At 42.3% G+C, this 17,196-nt stretch overlaps 1 protein-coding gene across 7 annotated transcripts in view; it reads right to left on the bottom strand.

The window, feature by feature from the left end:
* Positions 1-17,196, bottom strand: part of SPHKAP (SPHK1 interactor, AKAP domain containing) — a 107,028-nt gene that overhangs the window by 73,156 nt on the left and 16,676 nt on the right. For 5 of the 7 annotated variants that reach the window (XM_048865129.2, XM_048865131.2, XM_048865134.2 and 2 more), the window contains one exon: positions 6,282-6,384. In XM_048865129.2, coding sequence (XP_048721086.2) covers positions 6,282-6,384 — 103 coding nt within the window. Of the gene's footprint in view, positions 1-6,281; positions 6,385-6,500; positions 6,605-15,208; positions 15,381-17,196 lie in introns of those variants that run through there. The other 2 variants (XM_048865132.2, XM_048865130.2) reach the window with 2 other exon arrangements.

Raw genomic sequence — 17,196 nt, 5'->3', positions numbered from 1 at the left:
GTAACCCAAAAAAGTGAGCTAGGGACCTAAAGCTCCACTCATACCCAACCCTCTGCTAGTGAATGAGCACATGATTCTTCCATCCCCTTTTAGGGAACCCTGTTTTAAGTGAAAGCATATGATGATCATAGGTAATGCTCCTGAATGAATGCTTGAAAAGGTCACATGCGTTAGGCCTGAGGGCATGGACAGGATGGCTCAGGATGAGTGGATAGTTCAGGTGTCTAATGAACTTGTCTATTCAAGGAGTCTATTCACGTATATTCAACTTGTTTGTTTTTATAATTCTTTTCATGACAGAATTTGGGGATGAGGCTGTGTAATGGGTGTCCCTCCACACAAGGCAGAGCAGGTTATTAGGACAATTAACATGATAGGCTGCATCTGTGGGAGAGCCAAACAAAGCCCAGCTGGGCAGGGGCAAGCTGAGTTTGTATAAAGCCAGCAAGCTGAGCCTAGAAGAGGGCTATAAGGACAGTAATCTGTAGTTGCTTTTTGGGGGAAGGGTCTTGTACTTGGTTACAGAGTCTGGTAAGAAACCAAAGAAGAGAGTAGTCTACAGTTACTCCCTGGGAGGAGAGTGTTTTGGCTTGTAAACCCAGAGAGGTGCAGGAAGGAGTTTAGGAAAATAGCTGGAACCCAGAATAGTGGCATAGGACCTGGCCTGGGAGTAGAAGACTGGAACAGCATAAAGACAGTTGACCCAGTGGGATTTTGATACCCCAGAAGGAGAAAACTATAGTGACCTGGCTGGAGGGAACTTCATGACTCCTGGAGAGTGAGGAGGGAAGTATCTGACCTGAATGGAGAGTCCCTAGAAATAACCACAAGGAGGCACCCAATGGTGAGTGAACTCTATGACCAAGTAGAAAGCCGACACCATCACATGGGAGGCTGGTTGGGAAGCAAGCTCGGGACTCTATCTCCTCAGGCTGGCTATGAGCAAATTGCATCAGTGGGATGATCTCACTTAGCCAGATTCTGCTCTCTGATATGCATAGTTCCCACTGGAGTTGTATGCATGTATCTGAGGGCAGAATTTAGCCCAGGCTTCGGAAGTGCAGAGAAGGGTACAACATGCAGGTGCTTTTGCCCACTTCTAGAACTAGTCTCAAAGATTAACTCTCCTTCCTGTTGTAGAAGGAGGCCTGAGATCACTGCTATTAGTGAGGCAGTTTGGATTGCATGAGGGAGAGAGGCTGACCAGAATAAAATTTTGGGTGAAATACTGATAAACCGCTCGAGGTTGCTTCTCACTTGTTGCGGATCATGATGCTAGCTGGCCTCCCTTACAAATGACATTTTCAGCATAAATGCTTCTCATCTAAGACAAAAGCAAGGAGGAAAGAGTCAGATGATTTGCTGTTCCCTTTGGCTTCAATGGTTTGCTCTTGTTTTGTTGTATAATGCTTAATGCAATGCCTCCAATTCACAGATGCAGCCAAACTGTTTGGTACTGCACCTGGGGAAGGGGACAAAGGTGGCTTTAAGCTACCTTTTTGCTTCCTGGATTCCTGAGTCACCTGATGACCAGTTCAGCCCCCAGTGCAGTTGAGAGCAGCCTCATGGCTGTTCTATGCTATTCTTGACATTAGTGGTCTCAAAGGCCTGCTCTGGCAGCTGAGTACAGCTAAGGTGCAGCAGCATTCTGGCCACACTCCCAACATAGCTACTATGGCTTGGATCCAGCCAGCATACAGCCCATTTGTTGTCACTCTGAAGCAGTACAAAGGTCTGTCTATTTTATGTGTAATCCATGCCTGCTTGCTGTAGCGCTCTGCTCCCCTTTAATGGCAGCTAGGCCAGCTAGAGATTGTTGAGCCTGATACAGCCTGGCTAAGAGGTGTCTTCTAGCTCAGGTGATAGAGGCTTATATATTAAGCTCCGGAAGTCCCAGGTTTGATCCCAGCAGATGATGACCAAGGTCTGTTAGCACTGCAATGCATGACCTCCGTGGTGTGATTTTTGTCATTTAATGAATAGGTAAGGGTGTGTGTGTGTGTGGTGGTGGGGGGATTGTTAATCGTTTCTCCATAAGAAATAATCATGTGGTCTGAAGTACCACTAGCTCAGTTCACCCTGTTTCTCCACTCCAAATCCATGCCTGGATTCCCCCTGCCCTACATGGAAGGGAGCTCTGCCATTTTTATGGCATCCCTCGGTCAGTTCAGATATTCTAGAGGCTTTTCCAGAGTCAATGCTGAGGAAAGGGGTGGAAATTGGTCAGGCCAGGGGAAGGAGTGGGCCCATCGTCCCCTCTGAAACCTGTGGAAATTAGTAGCAAAGAGAGTTGATGTGGAGGCATGGGGGGCTTCCATGCAGATGCCCTGGGCCTCCCATGGATCTGAGTGGTGTGGGGGTAGGAGAATATGCCAGTCTGTGGGGGGAGCATGGAAGTTGCTAGAGACTCTTCCTTGGGGTAGGGGCAAACTCTATGCCACGTATGAACAATACGAGGGAGGGAATCTCTGCAACAGAATCCTGGTGGATATTATCTTCTCGCTCAGAACTCCCCTCCTATTATTTTTTCTATGGAAAGGGATAATCTGGACCATTGTTTGGTATCTAAGGGTAATGTTGACTAAAGGTAACTAGTATATAGCTACGTATGCAGTAATGTAGAGACAGAAAATGCATGAACAGTTGGACTTCTTGATAAATAGAAGTTAAAGGTTGTCACATGATATCTGAAAGGCCACTTTCCCTTCATTTGCAAGGAATATTGCAGGTTTGTCCTAGGATGTCAATGTCCCAAGATAATATCTCTATGCTGATAATATATGGTCAAAATACTCTTACATTTCCTAGAATCTTATTTAATTTTTGAGATATAATCTTCTCCCTGCAAACATGTGGCTGTGAGGATAAGGAATCTCAGCCACACGTGTATAAATTTGCAGGATCAAGTTCTACATGGCACTAGTTAGTTTGTCAAATGTAATTTGGACGCACCTGCTTCTTAGGCTAGTAGCTTCAGCAGTGTATTTGAAAGTTTGTGAAGAAGGACCAATTGATTATATCCATTGCAATATAGCAAATGCACACCTGTAATGAGTAATGTGAATGTGTACGTTACCAGTCATTCAGTACATTCTATACCAGAGGTGGGCAAACTACGGCCCACGAGCCGTTTTAAACTGGCCTGCGAGCCGCATGATGTGGCTCGGCCCTGCCCCGGACCTAAGGCTGGGGCGCTAGGTCGGGGGCCTCACCAGTGGCTCAGCAGCACTCCAGCCGGGGAGCTGGGTCAGGGGCTGGACCACGCAGCTTGGCCCCGCTCTGGCACTCCAGCTGGGGCACAGGGTCAGGCCACACCACGCTTGAGGTAAGCACCACTCTGAGCACCCCGAGCCTCTTCCCCAGCCCTGATTCCCCCTCCCGCTCTCCAAACCCCTTGATCCCAGCCCAGAGCACTCTCCTGCATCCCAAACCTCTCATCCCCAGCCCCAACCCAGAGCCTGCACCCCCAGCTGAAACCTGCACCCCTGCCCCAGCTCTAATCCCCCTCCCACCCTCTGAACCCTTCAATGCCAGCTCAGAGCACCCTCCTACACCCCAAACTCCTCATCCCAGCCCACACACCAACCCTAATTTTGTGAGCATTCATGGCCCACCATACAATTTCTATTCTCTGATGTGGCCCTTGGGCCAAAAAGTTTGCCCACCCCTGTTGTATACTGTCCATTTCAAAATAGGTTCTCCCTTCTCTAAAATCTTGTAGACTTCTTCATACTCAGAATGATTACGTATTGAACCAAATTTTGCTCAAGTTCCTCTGACGTACATCCATAATATTTTGCTGAAGTCCATGAAGTTACTTCAGACTTACAATTGTGTAACTGTAAAAAGAAAAGGAGGACTTGTGGCACCTTAGAGACTAACAAATTTATTTGAGCATAAGCTTCCGTGAGCTACAGCTCACTTCATCAGATGCATCCGATATATATTGGGTACTCAGTGGAAATCATATTTTAAATAATTCAGGATGAATCTGCATCATGCATTAAATGTGAAATCAGCAGTAATTCATGGTTCTAAAAAAAGTTTTTCCACTTGCATCTAGACTTAACTGTCAGCATTACTCAGTGTGTGGTGAATCAATGAACTAAATCACCCTCTAGCACAATGTGGAGTGGAAAAGTCACTCCTTCCCAGAGGAAAAAAACTTCACACAAGTTCAGTGTAACAGCTTCCTGCTCTGAGACATTAATATATAGTAAATGTATTTACAATACATACAACACTGAGGCTCTGCTCTACAAACAAGACATCTGCATGTTTATGACTGATCATGTTAATTGTTTTGGTTAATTACCACTTTTCAAAAAGATATGAAAGAGGTACATGCAGAATAAGATGAGATATCAAGGGGCACATCTCTTGCATTCATTCAGATTGGTCTGTGAAGTAACAGGCACCATGAGAGATGCTGCCTGACAGTAGCTGTTCATGATAAAAATAGCTCTTCAAATTGGCAAGTGAATCAGCTGGAATGCTTAAACCATTCCCTGCCAATGGGAGACCAAGGTGGCTCCAATCCAACAGCAATTATAAATCTTAATTAAACTTATTTTTCATGAATGTAATATAAAAGAAGGTGGTGGACTGACCTGATCTTTCTGTATGGTTTTGTGTGGCTAAAAGCAATGTTAAAACATCCTGTAACAATTCCTCAAATGTGCCCAAAATGTTTTGCTGTTGGCAAAATGCAGAAGTGAATTGCTCAATTTTGATTGTACAGATGTATTAGAAGTTGATTGTCATACTTTACTATTAAAATCTTAACTGTAAGGGTCCAGGCAGCTGGAACAGCTCTGAGTTACTGGTGTGGTGTCCTCCTTTAAAACTTCTTAACGTTAACCTGGTGTTTGTGAAGGTGCAAGGTTGACCCACCCCAAAGGTGAAGCCTTCTGTATTAGATACAATTGGCTACATGATCTTCCCCTCGCGAATCTGCCAGTGTGCCACAAGCTGATGTGAAGCAAAGAGTAAATAGAGAATCATGAGGAACCAATGTCACGGAACATTTTACCCTTAATATTTTCATTATAAGGAGGAGAAACACAGGGAGTGCCTGTCAGGTTCCAGTTACTTGTCCTTTCATTTGTTGGCTCTATTTTCTTAAAAGCAAATAAGCACACTCCTGAATAAACGAAACATTTCAGTTCACTCTTAAGTGTGTCTCTTAGCTACTGCCTCCCACTGAAGTGAGCTAGAACTGCCCTAGAACAAAAGCATTGGCTGGGGGTAGGGCTAGTTAAGCTCTTTGACCAAAACAGAATTTGACGAATGAAATTCTTTTCAGCAAATTTCAGTCGTTTTTTAAAAAAACAAAGTGTTATGGAAAACTAACCTTTTTGAGGTGGGGGTTCATAAAAAAAAAAAGTAATCTGAGAATTTTGCTAAATTTCCTGTGGAAAAATAACTTCTTTTTTTGGACCGGCTCTAATATTGTGCCTCTGCTTAGCACAATTTCTCTTAAAGCTCCCCAGAGCACTCCCGCATGTTGCAAAATGCGATCAGAGCTGTGACCCTTCCTCTCCCATACCTCTTCAAAGGCTCTGCTAGTTCTCCCCCTTTTCTGCTCCTACACAAGAAACAGCCACAACCTGGCCCTGTAGTACACGGAATGTATGCTACTAAGGTTAGAAATTCTTTAGTGGTATATTCAGTCACAGTGAAAAAGTGTACATATAAATGTTTGTCCTGCTCCTAATACCGTGTGTGTATAGACACATACTAGTCAACTGTATATACACATTCTAGTCAAAATTTACCCTTAACTTATCTAATTAAACATAAACCTTAGTCTAAGCTTTTCTCTGACCTTAGCTGTTCCTAGGGTTGTCTCCCTTGACCCATTTGCCTCAAAATAACGCTCACTTTTATGATTTTTGGACTAAAAATCCCATTAAGTCACACCAGAATAGGCAGAAGAGCTCTGGACCTCTATGTGAGGTCCTAGAACCTGACAACTTATTATAACACAATTGTGAGACTGTTCATACACTGTCTACTGCTTTGGTAAGAAGGGAAAAGTGGGAAAACTGCCTATGAAAGTGATCACTGCTACACTTAACATGTGTTGTGTCAAATCATTGGCAAACACAGGCTAATCAAATAAAACTGAAAAATACCCAGACCATTCAGCTTTTAATACTGTTTCCATATCATTGACTTTGTTTTGTGTATGTATTGATTTTTATAATCCCCATTAAGGCATGAGTTAAAGCAGAGCTAGATCTGCCTTGGAAAATAAAATAAGATTAGAGAGAAGTTACCTTCTTACATGCTGTGACAGAGCTCCCCAAACTGCTTTCTGAACTGTCTGTGCCGCTGAGTTGGTGCTCTGAGACTTCATACATCAGTGGGGATTCAAAGTTGCTGAAGAAAGAGAACAACAAAAATCCTTCCAATGACTCATCTACATAAATACATGAAATGATGCCAAAAATACAGCTCAATTTAAAGAAATGCATCTTAACTCAAATTGCACCAACCTCTCTCCACTTTCCCTAGCTGATGTTTCCATTCTGTTGATTACCCCAATTTCCCCATTTCTGGAGGACTATCCTATAATGAATACAAAATAGCAGACTGCTGCCTTTTAAAGACTAGAATATAGCACTTAGCTGGACCTAGTTATGTCTGCCTGTCTTTAATAATATACTAAAATGTGGTACTAGCTTTTCTTCTTAAGCAAGCAGTCTTGAGCAGTAAATGCCATCCTCACTACGTTGATTGAGCTTGGTAGACACCAGTATAAAAGAAAATTCATACTGTACTTCATCCTCTCTATTGCCTGCCTGGGATCTGGGAAGTGAGTTGAATAGTCGTCATTAAAGCACAAAGAAAACAGTGGGAGTGACTGAACTCAAAAGCCCAGGCAATGTAGCTTTATAATTGCAGACTAAGAAATGAGAATTGCGCACACACCCTGTATTGAATGTTGTGTGCGTGCTGCTGAATTGTATTTATCCTTCACATCTGCATCTTCCTCTCATGAAGTCATGCAAATCAGACTTCCAGTCACAGTATTTATACGCGCAGCTGATACCGATCCTAAAGCATTGCTTTTGGATTTGCGTAATTATTTCTTACATAGAAGAAAGACTGCTAACTAAATAATTAATAATCAAATTATAGCAAGGTAAATTCAGCTAAATAAGCCTGCATCTCTCTTTATGCATGATTTCAGAGTTCCTAAAGATCATACAGCCCTAAAGGCCCATTCCTGCAAACATTACTCACCATAGTAAACATTACACTGTGTATTAAGTGTCCCATTACACCTGGTTTTAAGTGTTTGTTTGCAGAACTAGGCCCTAAATTATCATTACTTCAGTATTAACTAGATGAAGTTTATAAGTGTCATATGTTTTCAGGTTATTGCCTAGTGAATTCAGCGCAGTTCTCAGTACCCTTTCAGAGCTGTGCGTCCAGTTTCCTGAGAGGCAAGCTGAAAGCGTATCCCATATTAAAATATAGAAAATCTTCAAAATAGAGAACTTGATCCTCCATTCCTTACACATCCAAAACTCTGAACTAAGTCAAGGTACAGTCAAATGGTGTGCCACAAATGTAGGATTTGCACTATCTCATAGGTTAAAGAGTTCATGTTTTCTCAGAATATTTACATGTTTTACTTGATACTGTGCAGGGCCAGATGCTGCTGCTATTTAGTGAGAGTAAGAACAGGGAACTTATTTGCAAACAGGGACTTACAGTTAGTGGGACTATTTGTTGAGTGAGGTCTGGACCCACTCAGTTAGTGTAAGGGTATCAGAAGCTGATCCATAATTAATAAAAAAAAAGTATTGTCTAAATACAGTGAATTTAAAATAGCTAATTAAGAAAATTTAAGGCTAAAGTAATTTTTAATAAATGTATTTATTGCATAGAAGTACAGTGAATTAATACAGATGCAGTAAACACACAAATATCCTTAAATAGTTGGGTTCACCTGACATGCATGATCACTGACTACTTAAGCATAGTGGTGTATAGGGGTAAGACCACCCCGCATCACATGGCATGACCCTTTAAGATTGTGGGAGGCTCTGATATACACAAACACATAAGAGGTACTTTTGGAGAGGAAGTGGACCTCGGAATAAGTAGCCTTTGGGAGAAAGTCGGTTACTGTTTCTTTAAGGGACTGGACCAGGAGCCTTGCATAGTAGACAGGACAAGACTTCCCTCTCACCCGAGCGAGCAATCGTGGATGAGCTGGGAGAAGGGAACTAGTGGGTATGCTGCCTCCTCCCACATAGCAGGGCAGCCACCTGCAGGAGAAGGCTGTCTGCTGAACCCGCTGAGGACTCCCTGGGGAGAAGGGACTACCTGAAAGAGAAGCTGGCTGAGGCCTTACAGCTGGCATAAGTTACAATGCTTGCTCCAAGGAGGAGTGCTGGGGATTCCCAGCTGGTGGAGGGAACAGAGTGACTGTTTAGAGTAAATCCCAGCTCCAGGGAGGGGGCTGAGAGGCATCCTGAACAGGGACAAGGAAGTTGACCAGGACTCTTTTTTATATGGACTCAGTGGATGTGAACTAGGGTGACTAATGAAGCGAGTTTCATTTTGTAGCAAGACTTAATAAATGAGACCTCATGAAGTGGATGCACGTTTTGAACCAGTGTAGTCTGGGAAATTGAGAAGAACATGAGGAGGTGCTGAGCACAATGCTCCTGCTGGGGAGTGCTGGAATGCCCCTTTCCCTTGTGACACCATCATTTAATGTTCTCAATCTTCAGCCTTTTCTTCACCTGTCTAATCTATGCAAAGGATCAATAGCCTTAAACACTTGAACATCTGTGGTCAATTTCCTTGGAATTCAGCAAGGAAAAATTGCATTATTATAGGGGATGCCTCTGTAACTCGAGACAAAGTATGGGATGGATTCTGATCATCCACTGGTGGAAAAGTGGAGTATCCCCATGAAAGTCAGTGGAGTCTCTCTGGTTTCTCAGTGTTAGTTAAATCAGTGAGATTCTGATCTCTATCTCAGCCCCCCCCCCCCCCAAATAAAAATTAAAGCCACACTTGTACCAGCTATAGCATTCATTTTGACTTTCCATTTTACATCTCATGTCATATTGATGGCAAACCTAATGCACGTGGATATGACTTTCACCACTTCTTCAAATGGATAGAAAATGTGCATTTTATGCCATTTTAATTTCTCTAGTCTTAATTTTAACTGTAGAACCTTTTTCTTTAGTTCTGTAAAGAATTTTGTGGTGAAGTTTGGATGAAAGACTTTACTAAACCAGGTTTTCCCTGCATGTATATATGGGCATATTTGTGCATCTAAAGTGGTCTCTACTCTTAAACTGAGGATTAAGATCAGGATTTATCTAGTCTGTTTGCAGCTGTATTGCCCCTTATTATAGGCTATGTGCATTTTCACAATTTAGAACTAAGGTTCAAGTCAAAGTCTGAATTTCAGGTATGAGTGCAAGAGCATCTATATGCTCACCTTTTTAACTGAGGAGATAACTGTGGGGCTTATGTACAGTTTAACACTAGAGAAAGCTGATGCACTGATAATATCATCTGTTACAGTATGTTCTGCATGTAATCAGACACATTGTGGTGGGTTCACGTGAGGAGTCTAAAAATCAACAAACAATAAACGTGACCACAAACCAAAGAACTTATTGGACTTGATGTTCTACTTCTCCATTTGTAAAATGTATATGTGGAAAACTAGTCCTGGAGTTATATTTATGGCACACTAACAAATCTGTTCCCTTTGAATATATGATCAGGTCATAGTCCGATATAGTACACAACACCAGTCTTTTCAACCACATAAGGCAAAAGTTCTCCAACATTTTCCAGAAGAAAACAGGGTTAAAGTGAAAGGGAAAATATCTTCATGTACAAATATGGAAAGGCTTGCTGGAGCTGTGTTGAGTGAAATAGAATGCCACTGTGTGTTATGAATTATATCAGACAGAACAGGCTACAACACAGACTGAAGTTCAAAGACTTGGAGCACTTGTCATTGAGGTCACTGGAGACTGATAAGAGCTAATGTCTAATGTCAGACACTCAGAAGTTTATAGCTGTGAACCTTGTAAGACTGGATAGTTTGTGCACATGGGACAGCATAGCAGTGATTTTAGAAGACATCTGACAGTATACTTGGGAGTATTTGAGAATGAACATGAAGCTGTAAGTGTTGAAGTGTCTGTTCTTGGTCTCCAGAGGTATTAGAGCAGAACACTTTAAAATCGAGCTGCATGTCGTACCAACATAGGAGTAAGTGTTAGGCATAAGTAAGTAGGGCCCTACCTAATTCACAGTCCATTTTGGTCAATTACAATTTAAAAAAAATCTTATGACCCTGAAAATTTCATAATTTCAGCTATTTAAATATGAAATTTCATGATGATGAAATTGGGGTCCTGACCCAAAAGGCAGTTGTGGGGGGGAGGGGTTGCAAGACTATTGTAGTGGGGGTCCTGGTATTGCTACCCTTACTTCTGTGCTACTGTTGGCAGTGGTTCTGCCTGCAGAGCTGGGTGCCTGGAGAGCCCAGCACTGAAGGCAGAACCACTGCCAGCAGCAGCGCAGAAGTAAGGATGGCATGGTATGGTATTGTCACCCTTACTTCTGCGCTGCTGACTGCAGAGCTGGGTCCTCTGTGGCCCAGCAGCCGCCACTCTCTGGCCGCCCAGGTCTAAAGACAGCACAAAAGTAAGGGTGGCAATACCACGATCCCCTTACAATAACTTTGCTACCCTCCTCCCCACTGTGATCCTTTTGTGTTGGGACTCCCAGTTTGAAAAATGCTGGTGAAATCTGTATAGTGCAGGGTAAAAGTACATAAAAGACCAGATTTCACAGTCCATCACACATTTTTCATGGTCCTGAATTTGGTAGGGTCCTAGGTATAAGTAACTGTACTGAATCACTCATCTGGATTGGTCAGTTGCTGGATTGGTCAGATTGGTTGACTTATTTAAAGGGTGATCAAACATGGCAGCTACAACAAAGAAGGTTTGGCAAAAACTTCAGGATTCTAATGCCTAGTTTTCAGTAAGCTTGTGGATGTGCCTTTTGTATAAGTAAGACAATGACTAACTTTGTCCATGCACTACTGGATACACAGTGCACATCCCCATATTGGCTATAGTATGTGGGTCCCCATTTAGCCATTGTGTACACCGTCAGTGCAGTCTGCACGTGAAGCAGGTGCACATTAGCACATGCACATGTGCAGGCTCATTTCCAGTAAGCTGCTTCAAGTAGGTCATCCCATGTCAAAGAAGATCTAGAGCCTAAAAGAGTAACAAAATCAAAGTAAAGTTCCCAAGAGGTCAGATTTTGCTGAAACTCAGCCTCTGTTTCCTGAGGTTCACAAATCTTTCTTTCAATATGGGGTCAGATTAGGCTAGCTCACCTCCTCTGTAAGATCTCCTCATCCCTCAAAATTCTGAGTGTGGTGGGTTTTTTTTGGTTCTCCTTTTAATCTTATGGGCTCCCTTTTGAGCTTTACATCCCAACACAGGAAGCAGATGGCTGACACCCTCCTCAGGCTCTTCAGCTCTCCCACCTTCATTCTGTGGCAAAGCCAGCTGGACAGTCTTTCCAGGAAAAATCTTCTGGGGCGTGCATAGCTTGTCTGCCCTTCTCAGCTCTTCAGCAGCGAGATCCAAAAGGGTTCTCCTGCAGCCGCACAGTCGCATTACCCCAGTTGGCCTTTCTGTTCCATTCCCACGCTCACACTGTGCTCATCAATATCAATATATTAGGAAAAACTTTTTCACTAGGAGGGTGGTGAAACACTGGAATGCGTTACCCAGGGAGGTGGTGGAATCTCCTTCCTTAGAAGTTTTTAAGATCAGGCTTGACAAAGCCCTGGCTGGGATGATTTAGTTGGGGATTGGTCCTGCTTTGAGCAGGGGGTTGGACAAGATGACCTCCTGAGGTCCCTTCCAACCCTGATATTCTATGATTCACTTGAGAGTTTAATTTAAAGGTGCCATAAATTTCAAGGCCTCAATGACATCCTGTGCAGGATTTAGACCAGGGCCTTTTGCACTCGGTCACAGGATGAGCTGGGTTTTTAAGAGGTTCAAATCCTAGCTCTGAACTGTGCATGGTTTCTCTCCTGCACTGGACTCATATACCCAAGAGGAGGCACCTGAGAGCAAGCCTGCTGGGAAATATGAGGCAACCATGTCTCAGCATAAGGGATTAGCTGGTAGGAGCAGTACTGTCCTGGGGAGCTTTCTGGGATCAGTGGAAATCTCAAAAGTGGTTCCCTGTTAAGAGGGAGCTGGAGAAGGAACCTAGGAAAGTCTGTGTGAAGAAGAAGCAAGAGTAGCAGGCATTGTAGGCTATAGAGCAGAATGGTTATGGGTTTAGTGCAGATAGTTGCCCACAATTTAAGGTTTAAATCCTGGGATTTTACACAGAAAGGGGGCATGGGCCATCCTATGGAGCCATCTAGAGAGGTGGTGCAGTAGGGCTGAAGAAAGAATTCTGAGCCCACGAAAGGGCTAAAAGGTTGGGTTTGTTTGGACACTTGCAATATTGTCAATTCCCAAGCATTCAAAAAATCATAGGTTTGGCTTAAGTCATGAGATTCTAGAAACAATTTTGGGATTCATTTTATTTGCCTTCCACTTTGACAAAGTAGGGTATGCTTGTCACATTTTCCAAGCTTTTTTTCCTCTGCAAGCATGAGGGCTAGAATTTTTTTTAATGAAAGCTGAGATTCTCATGGTACTACAAGAATCCAGAAACTGGAGTTTGAGGGGAAAATGCCAATTATCATGAAATTTTGTGATTAAAATCACAAGTTGGCATCAGTGTCTTGTCTCCTCCTTCCAATAGGAAACTCTCTTGCTTTGGCTGGGTGACCATGTTACCAGCAAACTGCAAGTCTGCTAAACAGCCTTGGCAAAACTGAAGCAGCACCTGTATCTTAATGCCTCCTGGAGTAAGCTGCTGCTACACGTTTGGATTTAGAGCCCTTTTGGTCTACCATGACACACCCCAGACTGTGCAGTGTTAGAATTCCTCTTCCAGGAATTCTGCTGGCATTGAAGTATGTTCACTGCTTACTGAACTGAAGCTGCAGTGCAACCATAAAATCTAATAGGTATCTTAGGTCCTGTTGTAGAAGACTATGGGGGAGGAGAAGGATGTGTCAACCACTTTCCCACTGAAAGAACCTTCCTTTGACTTTGAGGATCGTGAAACTGCCTTCCCTGCAAGCTACCTTTAAAAATAAAGCTAGGGAATTAACCGGAAGACACTAGAGATGAGAAGAGGCAAGTCATACGCTACTTCTCTCTCTGGAAGACACAAGGAGTCTGTCAGGGGCTGCTTGTCTGCCAAAAACCTTGCCCTATTGACTATGAATAAGACTGTTCTAAATCCCATAATGCTTCCACTGAGAAGGCAAGTCAACTACTCAGAAATTATAGCTACCTCCATGAGAGTACAGGAAGCAATTGCAAGGAATCAAAGTGCTAGCAGTAATAAAACACATTCTTTTTTAAATAATGGGCCAAAATGTGAAATGATTGCTTCTATTTTGCTGTACTGAATATGTCAAAAATAGTGACCTTGATGACTCAAGGCTTAATCAAAAAACACATCTGCTCCTAAAAATAATTGTCTTCCTTGCAGAACTGGCAGATGGTGCTACACATCACACAAGTAGATGTAATTTAAAGAATTCCCCAGGTTATCGCTAAAGAAAATTAATCTTGTGAAACAGTATCAACAAACTTCAATTTTCTACCATCTTGAGCTTCCAAAAACACGCTGATGATCAGTAATTGTTCCTATTTAAGGAACATGTTCAATAAATACTAAGTGCCCATTACAGTTCTTAATAGGATTAGTACAATAAAAGCCTACTGCTTTTCATCTTTTCATTATGATCCTTAATCTCAACACTTTGAACGTACAGAATGCTGATCCATGAAAGAAGATAATCTTTGTTATAGTAAGTGAATTGAATAAATGCAGTGAAGTTTTTTAGTGCAATTAAATTCCAGCTATGGCATACAATGTTCCTAATGTTCTGTTGATGATGAAACTGAAAACTAGCAAAAATGGATAGTAAAAGAATCCTGAATTAGAATTCCAAGCTGTACCACACTGGAGGGCCAGCAGCCTCAAAGTTCTGAGAAACGCCTATCAAAGTTTAGATAGTATTTTGCAAGTGCTTTGGAGGACAGGATTAGAATTCAAAATGATCTTGACAAACTGGAGAAATGGTCTGAAATAGGATGAAATTCAATATGGACAGATGCAAAGTACTATACTTAGGAAGGAACAATCAATTTCACAACTACAAAGTAGGAAATAACTGCATAGGAAGGAGTACTGTAGAAAAGGACCTGCAGGTTATAGTGGATCAGAAACTAGATGAGTCAACAATGTAATACTGTTGCAAAAGAAGTGAACATCATCCAGGGATGTATTAGCAGGAGTGTTGCAAGCAAGACACAAGTAATTCTTCCACTCTACTAAGCACTGATAAGACCTCATGTGGAGTATTGTGTTCACTTCTGGGCACCACACTTCATGAAAAAAACATGGACAAATTGGAGAAAGTCAAGAGGAGAGCAACAAAAATGACGAAAGGTCTAGGAAACATGACCTACAAGGAACTTTTTTTTTTTAAATTGGGTTTGTTTAGTCTGGAAAAGACTTGAAGACCATAAAAGATTGTTATAAAGAGGAGGGTGATAACTGTTCTCCTGTTCTCTGTGGCTAAGTAGTAATTGGTTCAAATTGCAGCAAGGGAGATTTAAGTTGGATATTAGGAAAAACTTCCTAATTGTAAGGATAGTTAAGTACTGGAACAAATTACCTAGGGAGGCTGTGGAATCTGTCATTGGGGGTTTGAAGAACAGGTTAGACAAACACCTGTCTGATGTGGTCAAGATAATATTTAGCTCTGACTTAGTGCAGGGGACTGGACTAGATGATGTATCGAGGTCCCTCCCAATCGTATATTTCTGATTTCTACACTTAATCCAAAATTGATCAAAACATTAGAAGCTTTTGTCCACTGTTTTACTCATTATCCCACCTCTCCTCCTAACCCAAACTTCGCCTGAACGCTGCCTCCTGATCAGCTCTCTGGCTGACTTCATTTCTCACTCTCATACTCGCACACCCACTGACCAACCACACACAATCCCCTGCCCTCAACCCCAATGACTCCCATTACCCTTTTATGCTTCCTTATGCCTGTCTCTTTCCTTCCTGACGCCAACATTTGCTGCATATGTTCTGTGGTTTCAACTTTTTTTTCTAGTCCATGTTGGGTAAGTCTTCAAAATCTCACCGCTCTTCCTTGGCAAGGTAGGAGGAACCTCAGCTTGTATGGTCTTCCTCTGAGTCTAGGGTAGAGATGGAGACCACCAGCAACTGAGAAGAGACTTCCAGACCTGATTAAACCCTTTCTTGAATTTGGCAGAGTAGTCAGAGAGAGGCATTATTAGAAGTCAGAGTGGTATTTCCCTAAATCCAGGCAACAGTTGAGCATAATTTAGTGTTTGACCTAGTTGTCCCCCCCCCACCCCCCCTCCATGCCCCTAATCAATGTGTGCCTATTGCTACCTGGAACTTTGTCACTTTGAAAGTAATTTAAAACTTTAAATATCCCAATAAATAAACTTGAATCTGTTTGTAACTTAAATCCATTACTAAATCTGTTAGTGTTAACATAAGCCCAGGTTCAATTTGTCCCTCTGACTTCATTCTGGGGATCCAGCTGTCAAAGGATCATGATCTTACTTTCACTTTGCACCCAGAAGGATCCGAAAGCACTTTACAAACAGGGATCACTTCATCCACCATCTTTGAGGGTGCAATATAGTAACTGTTCAGTAGTATATAGCAACTCTAGCCAACAGTTTTGCACAGTAAGTGAAAGATATCTCTTCTTATCAAAATTTCAGGGAGATCTTAGAGAAGCATAATACAATACAACTTGGACTTTAGCGATGACACCCATGTTATATAATATACCTACATTTATGGAGAATACCATAGAAACTATAATGAACATAAGTAGCCATAAGAACCCAGGCAAGGAGACACATCATGGAGATGAATACTTGCCTGCTCAAATGAGGTGGGCAGGAGGGTTTTGACTTCCTTGCCCAGGGGCTGTTCTGAGAAGAAGGGATGCTGGGACGAGATGGGGACCATCTGACCAAGAAAGGAAAGAACATCTATGCACACCAACATCCAACCTAGTGAGGAGGGCTTAAACTAGGTTCAAAGGGGGCAGATACCAAAAGCACACAGATAGGTATACAAAAGGTGACCTCAACAGAGGGTTAGATGTTGAGATCAGGGATCACAATAGGATCACAACAACAACAAGAGGGAAATCATTGCGGTAATCTGATAACAATTTTCAATATCTATAAACAAAAGTAAAGAGTATGGGGTGATAAAACAGGAAGAGCTGGAAGTATTCATACCTAAGCTAAATTATGACAATTGCCATAGAGATGTGGTGGGCTAAGTCTCATGACTGGAATATTGGTATAAAGGAGTATGTCTTGTTCAGGAAGGACAGACAGGGTAAAAAGGGATGAGGTGTTGCATTATGCATCCACAATATATACACTTGTTCTGAGCTCCAGTAGAAGGTGAGTGGCAGACCTGTTGTGAGTCTCTGGGTAAAGATAAAAAGGGTTGATGTCATGAAGGTGATCTACTATAGACCACCAAATCAGGAAGAGGAGGTAGATGAGGCAGTTCCAGAAGAAATAACAAATATCCAACACACAAGAGCTTGTACTAATAGGGGACTTTTTAACTACCTAGATGTCTGTTGGAAAAGTAATACAGCAAAACACAAAACTGCCATTACGTTCTTGGAATTTATTGGGTCAACTTTTTGTACCAGAAAGTGGAGGAAGTAATGGGGGGACAGCCATTTTAGACTTGAGTCTGGCTAACAGGGAGTAATGGGTAGTGAATCTGAAGGTGGAAGGCAATTTGGGTGAAAGTGATCATGACATGATAGATTTTAAGATTCTAAGAGAAAGAAAGAGTGAGAGCAGCAGAATAAAGACCAGGGGCTTCAGATATACAGACTTTACCTACTAGCTCTCTGAGTTTAAGGTCCTATGGGAAGCAAATCTAAGAGAAAATGGAGAGCCGACAGTTTCTCAAGAAGACTACACTAAAAGCACAACT

The sequence above is a fragment of the Caretta caretta genome, chromosome 9 (genome assembly GCF_965140235.1).
Source record: "Caretta caretta isolate rCarCar2 chromosome 9, rCarCar1.hap1, whole genome shotgun sequence".
Lineage (NCBI taxonomy): Eukaryota > Metazoa > Chordata > Testudines > Cheloniidae > Caretta > Caretta caretta.
The sequence above is the reverse complement of the archived record's forward strand: the minus strand, read 5'-3'. Positions and strand labels throughout refer to the sequence as shown.